The sequence below is a fragment of the Athene noctua genome, chromosome Z (genome assembly GCF_965140245.1).
Source record: "Athene noctua chromosome Z, bAthNoc1.hap1.1, whole genome shotgun sequence".
In the NCBI taxonomy this organism is placed as follows: Eukaryota; Metazoa; Chordata; class Aves; order Strigiformes; family Strigidae; genus Athene; species Athene noctua.
The window spans coordinates 11,685,255-11,699,366 of NC_134077.1; the positions used below are offsets into that span (position 1 = coordinate 11,685,255).

Here is a 14,112-nt window from a genome sequence, read left to right on the forward strand (position 1 = left end):
GCACAAAGTATCAGTCTAAGCTGTGGATAACAAGCAGAATCATTTCTAGTCATTAAATGCCAATTTTGTAACTACTGTATCCCACCCTTTCCTCCCAGGCACAGGCAGTGTTTATATCATCTGATTGTAATCACAGAATCATTCAGGTTGGAAAAGACCTTTGGGATCACTGAGTCCAACCACCAGCCTTTCTCTACAAAGTTCTCCCCTACACCACATCCCCCAGCATCTCATCTAAATGACCCTTAAACACATCCAGGGAAGGTGACCCCACCACCTCCCTGGGCAGCCTATTGCACTGTCTGACCACTCTCTGTGGAAAATTTTTTCCTAACGTCCAGTCTGAACCTCACCGGTTGCAGTTTAAAGCCATTCCCTCTTGTTCTGTCACCAATTACCTGTGAGAAGAGACCAGCACCAACCTCTTTACGGTGAGAGAGCTGTAGAGAGTGATGAGGTCTCCCCTCAGCCTTCTCCTCCTCAGACTGAACAGTCCCAGCTCCTTCAATCACTCCTCACAGGATCTGTTCTCCAGGCCCTTCACCAGCCTTGTTGCCCTCCTCTGCACTCGCTCCAGCACCTCGAGATCTCCCTGGTACTGAGGTGCCCAAACCTGGACACAACCCTCCAGGTGTGGCCTCACCAGTGCAGAGCACAGGGGCACTATCACCTCCCTACTTCTGCTGGTCACACCATTTCTAATACACGCCAGGATGCTGTTGGCTCATGTCCAGCTGCTTGTCAGTTGGAACCCTTCTCCTCCAGACAGCTCCAGCCACACCTCCCCAAGCCTGTAGCTATGCACTGCTTCTTTGTGAGGATCTTCAAGTAAGACAGAATGTCATAGGAGCATTTAGAGTGCACCAAAAAGTTGTGTATTTCCTATCAGACACTCCACTTTTAAATAAATAGGCATTTGTTTATATTTTGTTTATGCATCCCTCTACTGATAAACAAATGGGTCAAGAGGAAGGTGAAGCATGTAGCATATAAATGTGACTGCATTTTGTGCTCTTCAAGATTATGTTTGTCTTGTTTGCAGTGAGTGCCATAATTCCTCTGACCGGATTAAGGTGCGAGTATGGGATGAAGATGACGACATCAAGTCTCGTGTCAAGCAAAGACTGAAACGCGAGTCGGATGATTTCCTGGGGCAGACAATCATTGAAGTCCGTACTCTGAGTGGAGAAATGGATGTGTGGTACAACCTTGGTGAGCAGGACTATGGGATTGAAAGCGTGTCACATGTTAGTTGGGGAATGTTTGAGAGTGCTTGGGTGCATCTGGACAGTTTTGATAAAAGGAAAAAAAAAGGCTGACATGATTTCAAGGGGCATATGATGGTGCTAGAGAGCAGCTTCAAGACTTTGATCGCAGTTAAAATGAAGAGGAGTGTAGCATGTCGGAAAGGTGATGGGTTTTTCTTGCCAGGCATTGAAAAGTACAGTGGGTATTATGTTTGATGCAGGGTTGGATTTCACCTGTGCTGGAGACACATTTCCTGTCCTGTGCCCTTTTTATGTGCCAGCACAAGCATTTTACCAGTTTATAAGACCTGCAATTGCACTACACTGGTCTGGAAGGTTGTTGAGACCTTTCCCAGTGACCAGAATAGAATGTTGTAGAAGGCACCAGCAAGTAACCAAATGGTGCTGAATTGTAAGGCACAGTAATAGATCCAGGAGGTTCAAAACCTCCTTGATAGGGACAACTAGCAATTCCCAGAAGCTGAGGGTGATGGTGAAGTCAGGAGCAAATTCCACATCAGTCAGCCCTGTTCTCAGAAGAGGGATCTGTCCTTCGTGGTTGTAGTTCAGCTGATTGAATCCAAGGCCCTATAGTATATTTGCTGTCACAAAGGCTGTCTTACATCTAACAATGTACATAGTTCTAGCTAGATGTGTCAGATTGAGGGTGTATTGTGGCAGGGTTTTTTGGTTTTGTTGATGTCTACTTAGTATTCAATATTTTGGAAGAAAAAGGAAAGTTTTCTCTTCTCCATGGTGACTCTGATCACAAGCTCAGCTTGAATTTCCAGCAGTTTTCTTCCAGTGTTGTCACCCCAAGATGGCTCTGTTCTGAACATGAGCAATATATGTAATTGCTGATGGTTTTTTCCTTCTAGAGAAGCGAACAGATAAGTCTGCGGTGTCTGGGGCTATTCGCCTGCAAATAAGCGTGGAAATCAAAGGCGAGGAGAAGGTGGCTCCATATCATATTCAGTACACTTGCCTTCACGAGGTAAGAAGCAGCTTCAGCTCCGTCATCACCATGTTCTTCTGTCTGTTAAAGAAGCAATTTTCTGACCTTTGTTTCCTGGAAATGTTCCTCCTTGCCTTAGGTGAGCTTTCTTTTCCCCGCTATGCAGTCCTGGAAACATGCTGAATCATCAGACCCACATCTGTCAGGGAGGTGAAGAAGGCTTTAGGCTGTCTCCCCCACACTGGCGGCTGGCTGGCTCAGTCTGTCCCACTGCCACAGCTGTGCTGCTCTCAGGCAGAGATCAGGCATTGGTTCAAATCAGAGCCCTCCATGAGTTTAATGTGGAGAAACTTCTGAATTTCCTTGTGATGTTTTCAGCATGTACTGTACCTGTGTCTGTCTTTAGGGAAGACATACTAAAATGCTTTATGAGTAAATGCTGATCTGGGGAGAGCTTTTACTCTGTCTGTTGAGTGATGCAGATATTGGTGGTATAATTTCTTCTGTGCTACTGCACTGGTGTGTAACTATGAAAAATTCTTGTGGAACAGAAGATAAGCTGCACTTACTGGGTACTGACTTGTCTCCGGGTGGACTGACCTGGGCAGGCAGTGCTGCAGAAGTTGGGAGAAATCCAAAGATTACTTGTGAGAAGAGCTGAAGGGAAGGCCCTGTCTCGGAGAGATGCATGATGCCTAGTCTATCTATCAAAGAGAAGGCTGGTGGCAGGTTCAGTCTCTAAATACCTGAATAAGGAGGAGTAGTCAGAGCCCCTTTCACCTGACATACAAGAATATCATGAGGTCCAGTGAGGTTTAAGCAAATTTAGATTAAAAAGAAGAACAGATGTATCACAGAGAGGAACGTTCAGCAAGGGGGACAACATTTATACAGATGCTGTGGATAAATGAGCCCTGTGGTGTCTTCTGGCCATACCAGGGAGCAGACAAAAACAAAGCTTAGAAAAACATCAGTAGTCTGCTTTTAATAGGCTGTTTTTTGTCCTTCAACACATATTTATTGTTTTTTTTAATTCAGTGATGGCTTCTGTTTGGCAGGCTGTTTCATTTTTTTCCTTCTGAACATGCATGATCACTTGCCCTTCTTTTTTGCGAATATGTCTCTTTTTAAATATCACATTCTTTGATTTGTGCATCATAAAATGAAGATGATTTACAGCTAGAATAATTTAATCAGGAAAAACAGTGGTGTAAAGTAGAGTCCTCTAGCTCCTAATGAGATCATTAGACTTTTGCATCCCTTACTACAGGGAGCCAGCTGTCTGAAAGGCTGATGAATCTGTAAGTGACGCGAATTTGAGGATTACTGAGAAACCCACTGAACTGAATGTGCAATTTCTGCACAGCAATGATAGCTGAAAGCCTTTGCAGTGTTAGATAAAGTGAAAGGTTATGTTGAATAATAATGCAAGTGTAGAGTTGTTAGGGGTGATCTTAAGCATGTCCTTTTCAGAAAAAAAATAAATCTGTTGGACTGTTCTGCTATATAATAATTATAAAGTTGATACAGAGCTGTCATGTCACCTAGTTTAAATAGCTTGTCCATGGTAAGGTACTTCATTCTGAGGACAAAAATGTGTAGGTTTCATGAAACTAATTAGTCTGTGGTTTCACTGCATTGAATCACTCCTCTGCATCATTCACAGTATCTTTTGGGTGAAGTCATAGGTATGCATGCAAAAAATTCAGCTAGGAGCACTCAGGAAGAAAAGAAGGTAAAAGCAGAAAAATACATAGTGGCTAGGGGAAAGAAAGGGAGGAGAGCAAAGAAGTGTGTGTTACTGCCTTCTCAGCAGGTCCAAGCTCTTCGTGAAACTCACTTGGAGGCTTCAGCAGCCTCACATATAATTTCATTCCCATTTTGTATTTCAGAACCTCTTTCACCATCTCACAGATGTGCAAGGGAATGGAGTGGTGAAGATCCCTGATGCCAAAGGAGATGATGCCTGGAAGGTGTATTTTGATGAGACAGCTCAAGAGATTGTGGATGAATTTGCAATGCGTTACGGCATTGAATCAATATACCAGGCCATGACGTAAGATGTATTTTGTGTAGTCTTCAGTGCAGATAATCTGTGTAACTAACTGATGTGACTGTTAATATTTAGAAGATGAAATGTGTTGGTAATGGAAGGCCTGGCAATGGCAGTTGCTCCTTATGGGGCTTACTGTGAGCGGGAAGAGACTGCCTGTCTCGAATCATTGGTTTTCTCACTGGTCTGACAAAGTGCTGAAATTAAGCATCTATCAGAGCAGTTTGTGTGAGCATCCTTGAAACTAATTGTAAGGAATTACGCCAACTTTGATAGTGTAATGACCATATTTTATCACTGATAGCTGAGCCATTCCCGTTTTACATCTCTAAAGTCTCTATTTGAGCAGTCTTTTGTTAAAAAGATACTGCCCAAGGATCCCACTGAAGATTTCTGATGATGTGAGAAGGGATAAGGTTTTGCAAAATGTTTGTTCTATGTGTCTGTTGTGGCAATTGATACAGTCCTTTGAAGTCACTAATTTCCCAGGTGCTGCTGAAGTAATGATGGGCTGATTTGTCCTCTTTGGAGCTAGGCTAATGGCAGTTCTTGATCTTCAAAGAGCATTTTCCTTGTCACTATGCCTTTACTTGGATTTGGGATTAGTCATTCTTCCTCTTAAAGACTAGTAGTGCTATGTTTAGCTCATTTCAAACATAACATTAAAAATAACAGACAAAAGTGAACTTTTTCACATTAGAAGCTGAAAGTTTTGGGGTCTGGGTCCTTGGATGTGTTATGATCTGTGCTTATGTCACCTTGCGAGCACCTTTTCTGCTATTGATTTCAGCCAAAGTGGAAAAGAATTGGAAGGTACCTCCAGAGGTCTACTCCCTGCTTATAGCAGGATTAACCTAGAAGTTGAGTCAGACTGCTCAGGACCTCTTTCAGTTTGTTGAGAATTTCCAAGGATGGAGATCTACCACCTCTCTGGGATCCTCTCCTCAGGCTGTATTACTCTGGGGAAGAAATTCCTGGTTAAAACCCAAATTGGAAAATCCTACCTTGGATTTCCCATGTTGTAAACTGCAATATATTGCTGCTTATCTTTTGGTCTTCCCTACAAAAGGATTGTGGCCTGACTTAGTATTCTCACTAACACTCCTCTCTCTGCTGAGTAGTCAAGACATTGATTAGATCCCCACTCCTCATGACTTCTCTTCTTCAAGCTAAACAAACCCATTTTATGTGTCTATCTTTATTTACCAAGTGCCTAAATGACCAACTGATGCATAGGTATCATGTAGCAAGCAAGTTAATTTTCAGGTATCAGTATCATGTTTGTCTGAAGTACTGACTTGTGAATTCCTGTGAAATTCTCTCACTAGAGAGAGAGAATTTTTTGGTTATAATAATTTGTAGGTTAACTAGCACAGAAGTTAATGTCTGTGATGAGTCCCTTAGCAAGAAAGCTGCATTTAGAAACTTTACTTGCCACGTTCCATAGTGTCAGCCCTCTTAAGCATTGATTTGCTCCCCCCCCTTATGTCTAACAGATTTTCCTTTGATTGTTTAATCATTTCACAAGCCTAGATGCTTCTGGCACAATTTTGAGATTTCCTGCAGGAGGGTTCCTTGCACTTTAATGAGAGCAGTTAAATGGAAAAATGCAAATGAGTGTGCACGCTTCCTGCAGGCTGGAAAGGTTAGCCCTAAGGAGTCACATATCAGTGCAGCACAGAAATACTGGTCTGCGATCTCTCTGTGCTTGAATGCTTTCCAATTGCTGCTGCCTCATGTCACCTCAGAACCTGTGGCTGCCTGAAGTGGCAGCAAATTATATAGATTTCCTTATGTCAGGCCTGGTTCTAGGAACTGGCATCAGGACCCAGGGTATCACCTAAGTCAAAAGCTGTTGGCAGCAAATAGTTTAGAAGCTATTTTATGATCTGGAAAGAGCTGTATTGAAGGGATTTTGTTTGTTTTGAGCATATCTGTTGTCTAAATGGTGTCTTTCTGAAAAAGCTCTGAGATACTGGAGATTTACAGAAAGGGAGAAAATATAACTTTAATCTCTACATGGTGCGAACCAGACTAATAATGGGGTTATTAAAAGGATAGAGTCAAGTTGTGCTACACAAAATAGACCAGAATGACTTACAGAACTGTCCTTTTGCAGGCATTTTGCATGTCTCTCCTCCAAATACATGTGCCCAGGCGTGCCAGCTGTGATGAGCACCTTACTTGCCAATATCAATGCTTATTATGCGCACACCACTGCCTCTACCAATGTGTCTGCTTCGGACCGCTTTGCAGCCTCCAATTTTGGGGTATGTTTGCATGTTTGGTGATGTTACAATTGGACTTCTGTAACTTGCTTACAGTGCTTCTGCCTTTCAATAAACAACTTGTTCTCTTTAAGGAACAGTAAATCTGTGAGGAGTCGGAAGCTGTGGAGCTTTTTTAGACTAGGCGAAGAGCACAGTTTTATTGTTATCATCACACATTCTAGATGTTAATCAGTGTAATGCATTGTGGTGTTTATTCTTTGTGTTCAAATTACACTGGAGCACAGATGGTATGGAATGAGCAAATAATATTGAACTCTGCGTGGTGATGGTGTTGATAAAATATAGCATGCGATCTGGTCATTTCAGAACTTTGTTTTTAAAAACAACAACTGCTCTAAGGAAAAAAAAGATCTATCCACCTAATGGTTAAGATGTTTTTTGTATAACGTGGTAGAGTTGAGTCTGCTGGAAAAGCAGTTGGAAGGGCTCATGCTTCCCATCAGACTGAGAATTTATACATGGAATGAGGAGGTGTTCATGATGCCAAATCAGAATCCAGTGGAGAAACCTGACCTGAGAAGATATCATGAGAAGCCTGTAATACTTGTCACTGAACTACTAGATAAGATCTAGAGCTGTGTCATTGCTCTGAATTAGACCCTTTTCTGCCTGTTTATTCATCTCTGAATAAATATTTTCTCTTAAATATGTTTGGTGAAAATTGCAGACTAGAAATCAGAGGGGGTTTTGTTCTGCCTCTACTTCAGAGTGATAATGGAGTATTTTTCTGACAATTCTAAAGTTACACAGACTTGAGAAATAATTACAGTATAAGTAAATCCAAGAATTGAAAGAAAATACTGTTTGCACAATACCATGCATCTATAATCCTTCCTGCCGCTCTCCTGCAATCTGACGCTAATTCCCTGATGTTCTGCTGCTTACTCTGAACATCGATTGGGCAGTGATGTTATGTAATGTTTATTGGTGTTTTCTGCTTGACAGAAAGAACGATTTGTGAAGCTTCTGGACCAGCTTCATAATTCACTTCGGATTGATCTCTCAATGTACAGGGTGAGTGGGAATAAACAGAATCTTTTCAGGCATTCTGGTGAGCAGAGGGGAAAGATACCATTTGGATTTCTCTTATGTTTCTAACCTTTTCAGTAGTTTGTGTCTTCTGGAATTGCCGTGACAAGCTTGATGCTCAAATACACAGTTTTGTTTTCTTTATGGATAGAACTTAAACCATGTATTTTTCTTCCATATAACCTCCTAAAGACTTCTGAAATAACTTAAGGATTGTGAATTATGCTGATGTCTGATACTCTCCCAGAAATGCAGTTGGATTGGATTCATTAATTGAATTATTCTTATCAGCTACTTTAAGTATCATCTATAAAGGGAAAACAGACTTGTTCTCCCCTAGTAACACAGAAATCTTTAGAGGACCTTCAGCCATATTCTTACTTGTTTTAGGTTTGGCAAACTTATCACTGTCCCTGACTGGATTTACAAGATGTGCTTTCAGGTTGAGATCTCCCTCACTTCAACATATTGGGAAGAGATGAATTTCAAATGTTGACATCAGTCCATCAGGCTTCTTAAACCCTCTAGTTCTTTTCTTTGCTACTCCAGAGTCAACATAGTCTTATCATGTGACTTGGGGCTTTTTTTTTTTTTTCCTTTTCAAGCCTTTGCTATATTATTAGTGGCTAATTAATTGGAAAAAAATATGGCAAAATGTGAGCTTTGGATTTATTTATTTAAAAGTAGATCCTCTTCTGGTTAGTGCATTTATTTGAATCACAGTAAAACATACAGAGGAGGGAAACATAAACCAGTTAGAAGTGCATTAGGAAGACAAACAAAAAAGACAAGGGGCAAGGTGCAAAAGAAAATAAAAGGAATGTTGTATAAAGAGCTATTCTAAAACTGCATTAGTTGTAAGAGAAGGTCTACATAGAGCATTCATCCACTGAGTAACAGAAGGAAAATTATCAACACATGGCAATAGGAATCTGTAGTGGTGGTGCCTTTTTTGTTTGCTTGGTCTTCAATAAAGCTGCTTTCCGGTGGCTAATGCTGTTAAACCTTGGAAAAACAATTAAGATCTTAAGATCTTAAGTAAAGGACCAGGAAAGATTTGTGTCGTTTAAATAGTGTACATGTTATCTAATCGGCAGTATATTTAGAGAAATGACTGAAGCAATTTGGGAGCTCTTAGTAATTCTTTTAAGACCCCTGAAGGGCAGGTTAAGTTCTGGGTGTTAGTTTCCAGCTTTCAAGACAGGAGGTGGCAATTTACAACTTAATTTACCCAGGTTAAGCCTCCCCCTTCCCCTAATTTAATGAAGCTATTCGTAAGCACTTGCAACAATAAATACCTAGCAGTGTGGATCTGTGAAAAATAAAGTGTCAAACCAGTGTGTGTTCCTTCCAGTGCAGGGTGGCAGGTAAGGAGGAGAGAGGTGGAGCCCTCTCAAGAGTAGCTCCAAGTCACCCTCTGAATAATTATTTTGAAAAGTGTTTTGTGAGCAAGTGCAGATATTCTATACGCATGTCAGTTTTCTTTTTGTTGGTTGGTCACTAGCTGACGTAAGCACAGAGGAGGTCGAATAACAGTATAGATAATGCTGTCTGTTCCTGATTATTAATCCTAATCAAGAATATGCATTCAGTCCCCAACATTTATCCAGTGGTTTGTGTTTAAATCTTGACCCACAGAAATCTGCCAACAGCTTTTGACTTAGGTGATTTTGGTAAATACTCTTGAGTACCAGAGAGTCCTTATGCGGACAACTTAAGTTTAAAAGGAGAGTTATCTAGGAATGAGCATCTACAAATGACTGTAAAGAGGACTAAATTGCTTGCAGTAGTTAGCTGAACTGCGGCAATACTCAATTGCTGTCAATTCTGCAAGTCTTCTGTAGTAAATGAAAACTTGTACCCCTCTGCCCTTTTTACCTTTGTCTCTTAAGAATTTCGAGTGTACAAATATGAAGAGACTATTCAAGTGAAGGTTGGCTTTGCTATTTTACTTGCAGCAAAATGAATCACATCAGCTTGAATGTAAGAACATGCTGAGGAGCATGAACGCTTTTAAATGACGGAGGAAGGAATGTAGGAAAGAGTATGGTGCCTGAGGTCTGAAAGGGAGCAGTCTCTTGCAAGAAGCAAAGCTTGCTGCAGTCAGTATATACATTTACATGCATATATACACATACATACACACACACATACGTATCATATATGGAAGGCACAATGAAACTTCTAATTTCCGTGGAACACAGAGAGTGGAAGAGGAAGCTATGGCTACAGACAGCAGAGTGGTGGGCACAGTATGTAAAATAAATGCATGAAAATAAAGGAGACACTAAAGGGTACATTGGCAGATTGGATCTTACAGGGGACTGAGTGGTTACTATGACTTCTTACTTGGAACAGTGCTCATTTCCCTTCTCAGTCCAGTTAATTTCTCTGGAGAGGCTGTTAATATATCAGAGCTTTTGGTATCTCAGAAACGAAGCTGAAAACCAAGCAGTGAGTGCAGAAAGGAAAGGGCCTGCAGAGGCAACCTCAAGCAAGAGGTGCTGGTGGTGAGGCTGTTGCTCCCTGCCTGCTCCTTCTACAGCCAAGGAGAGATCTCCTGCCACTGAGGACTGTCAGTCTCCTGGCATCCACAGACTTTACATTCATATGAGAAGCTATTTAATTAAGCAAACAGATAAGCTTCTGCAGCAAAAAGGCCTTATTTATTGAGTATTGTTTTGACTGGTACAAGCTTCTTGAGCAGGAAATGTTTCCAAGACACTTTCCTTATTTAGCACATGCTTGAAGCCTTGCATGGATCTGACTGTGCTTTCCAACAGGATTTCCCTTTTTTGTCAACAGAATAACTTCCCAGCCAGCAGCCGTGAACGGCTGCAGGACCTGAAGTCTACAGTGGATTTGCTGACCAGCATCACTTTTTTCAGGATGAAGGTAGTGTTATGGGTGGGGATGAGAATGGGGCCTCTGCAGTTTTCGCCACAGGAGTTGGTTGCCCGTTTTCAAACCATTGTTTCATGTCATCATGCTTTAGACACTTAAGGAAAATGGAGATCATCTGCTGACCGTGTAATATGCATCCACATTTCTGCTGACCATGTAATATAGATTCACATTTTATTTTTACTTCACTGTATTTTGCATCATGAAGATGAAAGTTGTTGTTTTCCCTGGGGCTTTTCAGTCATAAATGTGGCACAAAATAATTTTAAAAGGAGGAAAAAATTGTCTGGTTTTAGGAAGATAATTTGCTTTTGTTAATAGCATTAGGAAGCTTTTCCTATAAAACTGTCTACAATGTTTATCAGATACTACCATCTCTTCAGCATCTTTTAACTAGTAAACATTTTAAAATTTATTTCTTGGAGGGTCAGTCTCAGTAGAGATCCAAGAGAGTTGTTATGAAGGCTAATGTTCTGGTTCTGTAGTTAAATTTATTGTTCTAGCAATGTGCAATGAGATTATTTTTAATTCCTGATTTTTGTTTCTAAACTTTAAAAAAAAAAAATTGTAGGTTAGCACATGTCATTTAGTAATTTCTATCTTACCAAAACTAAAGCAAGTCTTTAATTTGAGCTATTTCAGGAAGTGCTTAAAATTTTGCTCTTAAGCGCTAGGGTAAATGATGGTTTAGAACTTTATTTTGAAAATGTTCATCCAGACAATATGTCTGTATTCGAGGTTTGCTTTATAGAAATACTCTGAAAAGTTTAGAGGTGGTGACAATATCAAAATCGTCTCAGGCTGTAGTTTTATTCACAGAGCAGTGCCTGCGTATCTGTTTAGTTTAAAGTAACACTGCAGTGTTTTTCTGAAGAACATAACAATGAAATAATGAAAAGAGCTGTTGTTGAAAGAGAAGTCATATCCATTGGCATGTCCCTAAGGATTCTGGTGTGCTTTAAAATTCAATAAACCTTGTGATGAAAGATGTCCTTAAAGAAAGGGGTTTTGTATTTAAAGGTTTGTTCTTCAGCAAGACTCTCCAGATGAGATATAATGTGCTCCACTAGCCTGTTGCATGTTCTTCCAGTGTTGCAAAAGGTTGCTCACTGGCTTTGTGGCAAAAGCCTGTAAATTCAGCAGAAATTGTGTGTGCTTGGCTCAGATTATACACATATCAAGCCACATGATTTACTTATTCTGAAGAATCTTTTTTGGCACTTCAAAATCTCTTTTATGCTCCAAAAGATCCTGCAGGCAGATAAGTGTTATCACTGCTGTTTTATGCCTGGGGACAGTGACCCGTTTGTGGATTCAGGTCACTGAAAGCAGATCCACTAAGTCCTGGGTAGTTCCCAAATCAGTGACTTGTTCTTTCCCTGTTTGATTTATGGACAGTGCTTTGACTGACTCTCTTTGTTGTCTCTCTGCCAGGTCCAAGAGCTGCAGAGTCCACCCCGAGCTAGCCAGGTAGTAAAGGACTGTGTAAAAGCTTGCCTCAACTCCACCTATGAGTACATTTTCAACAATTGTCATGAGCTGTACAGTCGCGAGTACCAAACAGATCCTGTGAGTAGCTGATAAGTGGGAAGAAATCCCAGTTTCTGATTTTCTTAAGATAATAACAAGAATACTAATTGATGTAAGAAGCCAACACAAACAAAATTATGTGACTTGTTATCTTCTGAATGCACAAAACTTGTAATCAATTAATGAGCACTAATTAGTAAGTGGAAGATGATAATTGTTTTACACTAATTGTGATTTGTTTTGCCAGCCTCAGCTATTTTATTTCATGAGCAGGTATTTGTGAAGGGAAGCTTTGATGCAGCTTTGAATGAGCAAAAGCCAGTTAGAGCAAATGTACACTTATCAAGAAAACTGTCTTAGGCATAGGTAAACCTCAAGCAGTGAAATTTTATCTTGTTTTCTAGCACCCAGTGTCCTGCACAAGGCTTAGAAGGTACCTCTAGACACAAACTAGATTCAAATCCATGAGAGCTCTACTGGCCAGTCTGCAATAGTGCACATGCAGTATGTCAACATGGATACAGTCATCAACCTGGGTGTCTAAAAAGCAAATATTTGGAACAAGCTTATAGCCAGTGATGTCTTGGCAGGTCTCCAGGAATCTACCAGACATGTTCTTACCGTGGTAAATGGCAGAACGGGGATTATTTGGGTTTGAGTCCACCAGAAAGCAGCATGGTGTGGCATGTTACTGTGTTTTGCACTAGATCATTCAAGTTGCCAGCAGACATTAATAATTTTAAACTCTTCAGAAGAAAGGGTCCATGGACTTTGTGTGGTGATCTACATTTGCTAGCTTCTTCTTTCCCCTTTAAATTTACACTTGTTTTACAATGGCTTCCTCCTCAGAACAAAAATCAGGACCTTCCTCCTGAGGAACAGGGCCCCAGCATCAGGAACCTGGATTTCTGGCCCAAACTCATCACTTTGATAGTTTCCATCATAGAAGAAGACAAGAATTCTTATACCCCAGTCCTGAATCAGTAAGAAACTTCCATGTCCTGTATGACTAATGCTAGTCTCTGTGTGCTCTGTTTTATTTGTTAAACTGCTTTCTATCTCTTCTGTCACTTGTGTATTTATAGAAGTACTTATCTTGTCTGTCTGTCTTTCTGTCTTATCTGTCTCTGTCTATATAAATAACTCTTTTTGATTGGGATGGAAGAGTTTCAAAAGGTTCAGTTACGATGGCGTTCGAGCACAAACACCCTGATTATTACAATCCTGAACTCAGGGAGGCACCTGAAAATGGGGTGAGAGTTCTTTTGGTTTTTTCTGATGTTGAGCAGTTCTGGGATGCACATTAATGCACACAGTGGTGCCGTGGTGACAACACCTTATGCTGTGATTTAGGAACGTGGTGTTCAGTGCAACACTGGGAGATTGCATTGGGTGGGGTTGGCACAGCATTGGAAAGGGAAGCTGAAACCAGTCTAACTGGTGAAGACTCCTCCAACAGTCCGACAAGGCAGGAAAGAGGGGGATATCTGACAAGATGTTATACACAAAGAGCTGGGTTATGCCCTAACATGGTGGGGACACTAGATTAGTGTTCATCTGTCAGCTGGTAAACCTAGGAAAAAAGAAGGAAAAAAAAAACATAGTAGTATCAACACAAAAGGGGAAAAAGGTGCAAGGACATTGAAATCACATTCCCAGAATCATTGTATGCATCTCTTCTAGGAGAGACAGGGCCTGGATTTTTGAGTTAAAACCAGTCTCAACAGCAGTGTTGTTTTCAGGTTATTTAATCTATGCCACAGAGTCCAGTCCATGATCTCCAATTTCCACCTGGTCATTTATCTAGGGTGAAGGAAGCATCTGTAATGTTGAGCTTTTCAGCTTGTAGTTTAGCTCAGAGCTGAATAAAGAAGAGCCCTTTGTTCTGATACATGCCAAAGCCTTTCCCAAATGTTCCCTCAGGTTTCCTCAGGAGCTTGCTGTTGGGAAGATCAGCGCAGAGGTGATGTGGAGTCTTTTTGCCCAGGATATGAAATATGCCATGGAAGGTAAGAGAATTTCTCACTGCTGCCAGCTGACTTGTTGCTGACTCTTGTTCTCCATCCATTTGGTGTAAATGAGGCTGAAGCCCATTAGTAGCAC

The 14,112-nt window shown here is 40.9% G+C and overlaps 1 protein-coding gene across 13 annotated transcripts in view; it reads left to right on the top strand.

Annotated features, from left to right (window-relative positions):
- Window positions 1-14,112, top strand: part of UNC13B (unc-13 homolog B) — a 220,296-nt gene that overhangs the window by 154,631 nt on the left and 51,553 nt on the right. For 10 of the 13 annotated variants that reach the window (XM_074932208.1, XM_074932211.1, XM_074932210.1 and 7 more), the window contains 9 exons: window positions 1,043-1,212; window positions 2,126-2,241; window positions 4,095-4,258; window positions 6,375-6,525; window positions 7,492-7,560; window positions 10,381-10,470; window positions 11,914-12,048; window positions 12,859-12,992; window positions 13,933-14,018. In XM_074932208.1, the coding sequence (XP_074788309.1) occupies window positions 1,043-1,212; window positions 2,126-2,241; window positions 4,095-4,258; window positions 6,375-6,525; window positions 7,492-7,560; window positions 10,381-10,470; window positions 11,914-12,048; window positions 12,859-12,992; window positions 13,933-14,018 (1,115 nt within the window). The remainder of the gene's footprint in view (window positions 1-1,042; window positions 1,213-2,125; window positions 2,242-4,094; window positions 4,259-6,374; window positions 6,526-7,491; window positions 7,561-10,380; window positions 10,471-11,913; window positions 12,049-12,858; window positions 12,993-13,932; window positions 14,019-14,112) is intronic. The other 3 variants (XM_074932219.1, XM_074932218.1, XM_074932221.1) reach the window with 1 other exon arrangement.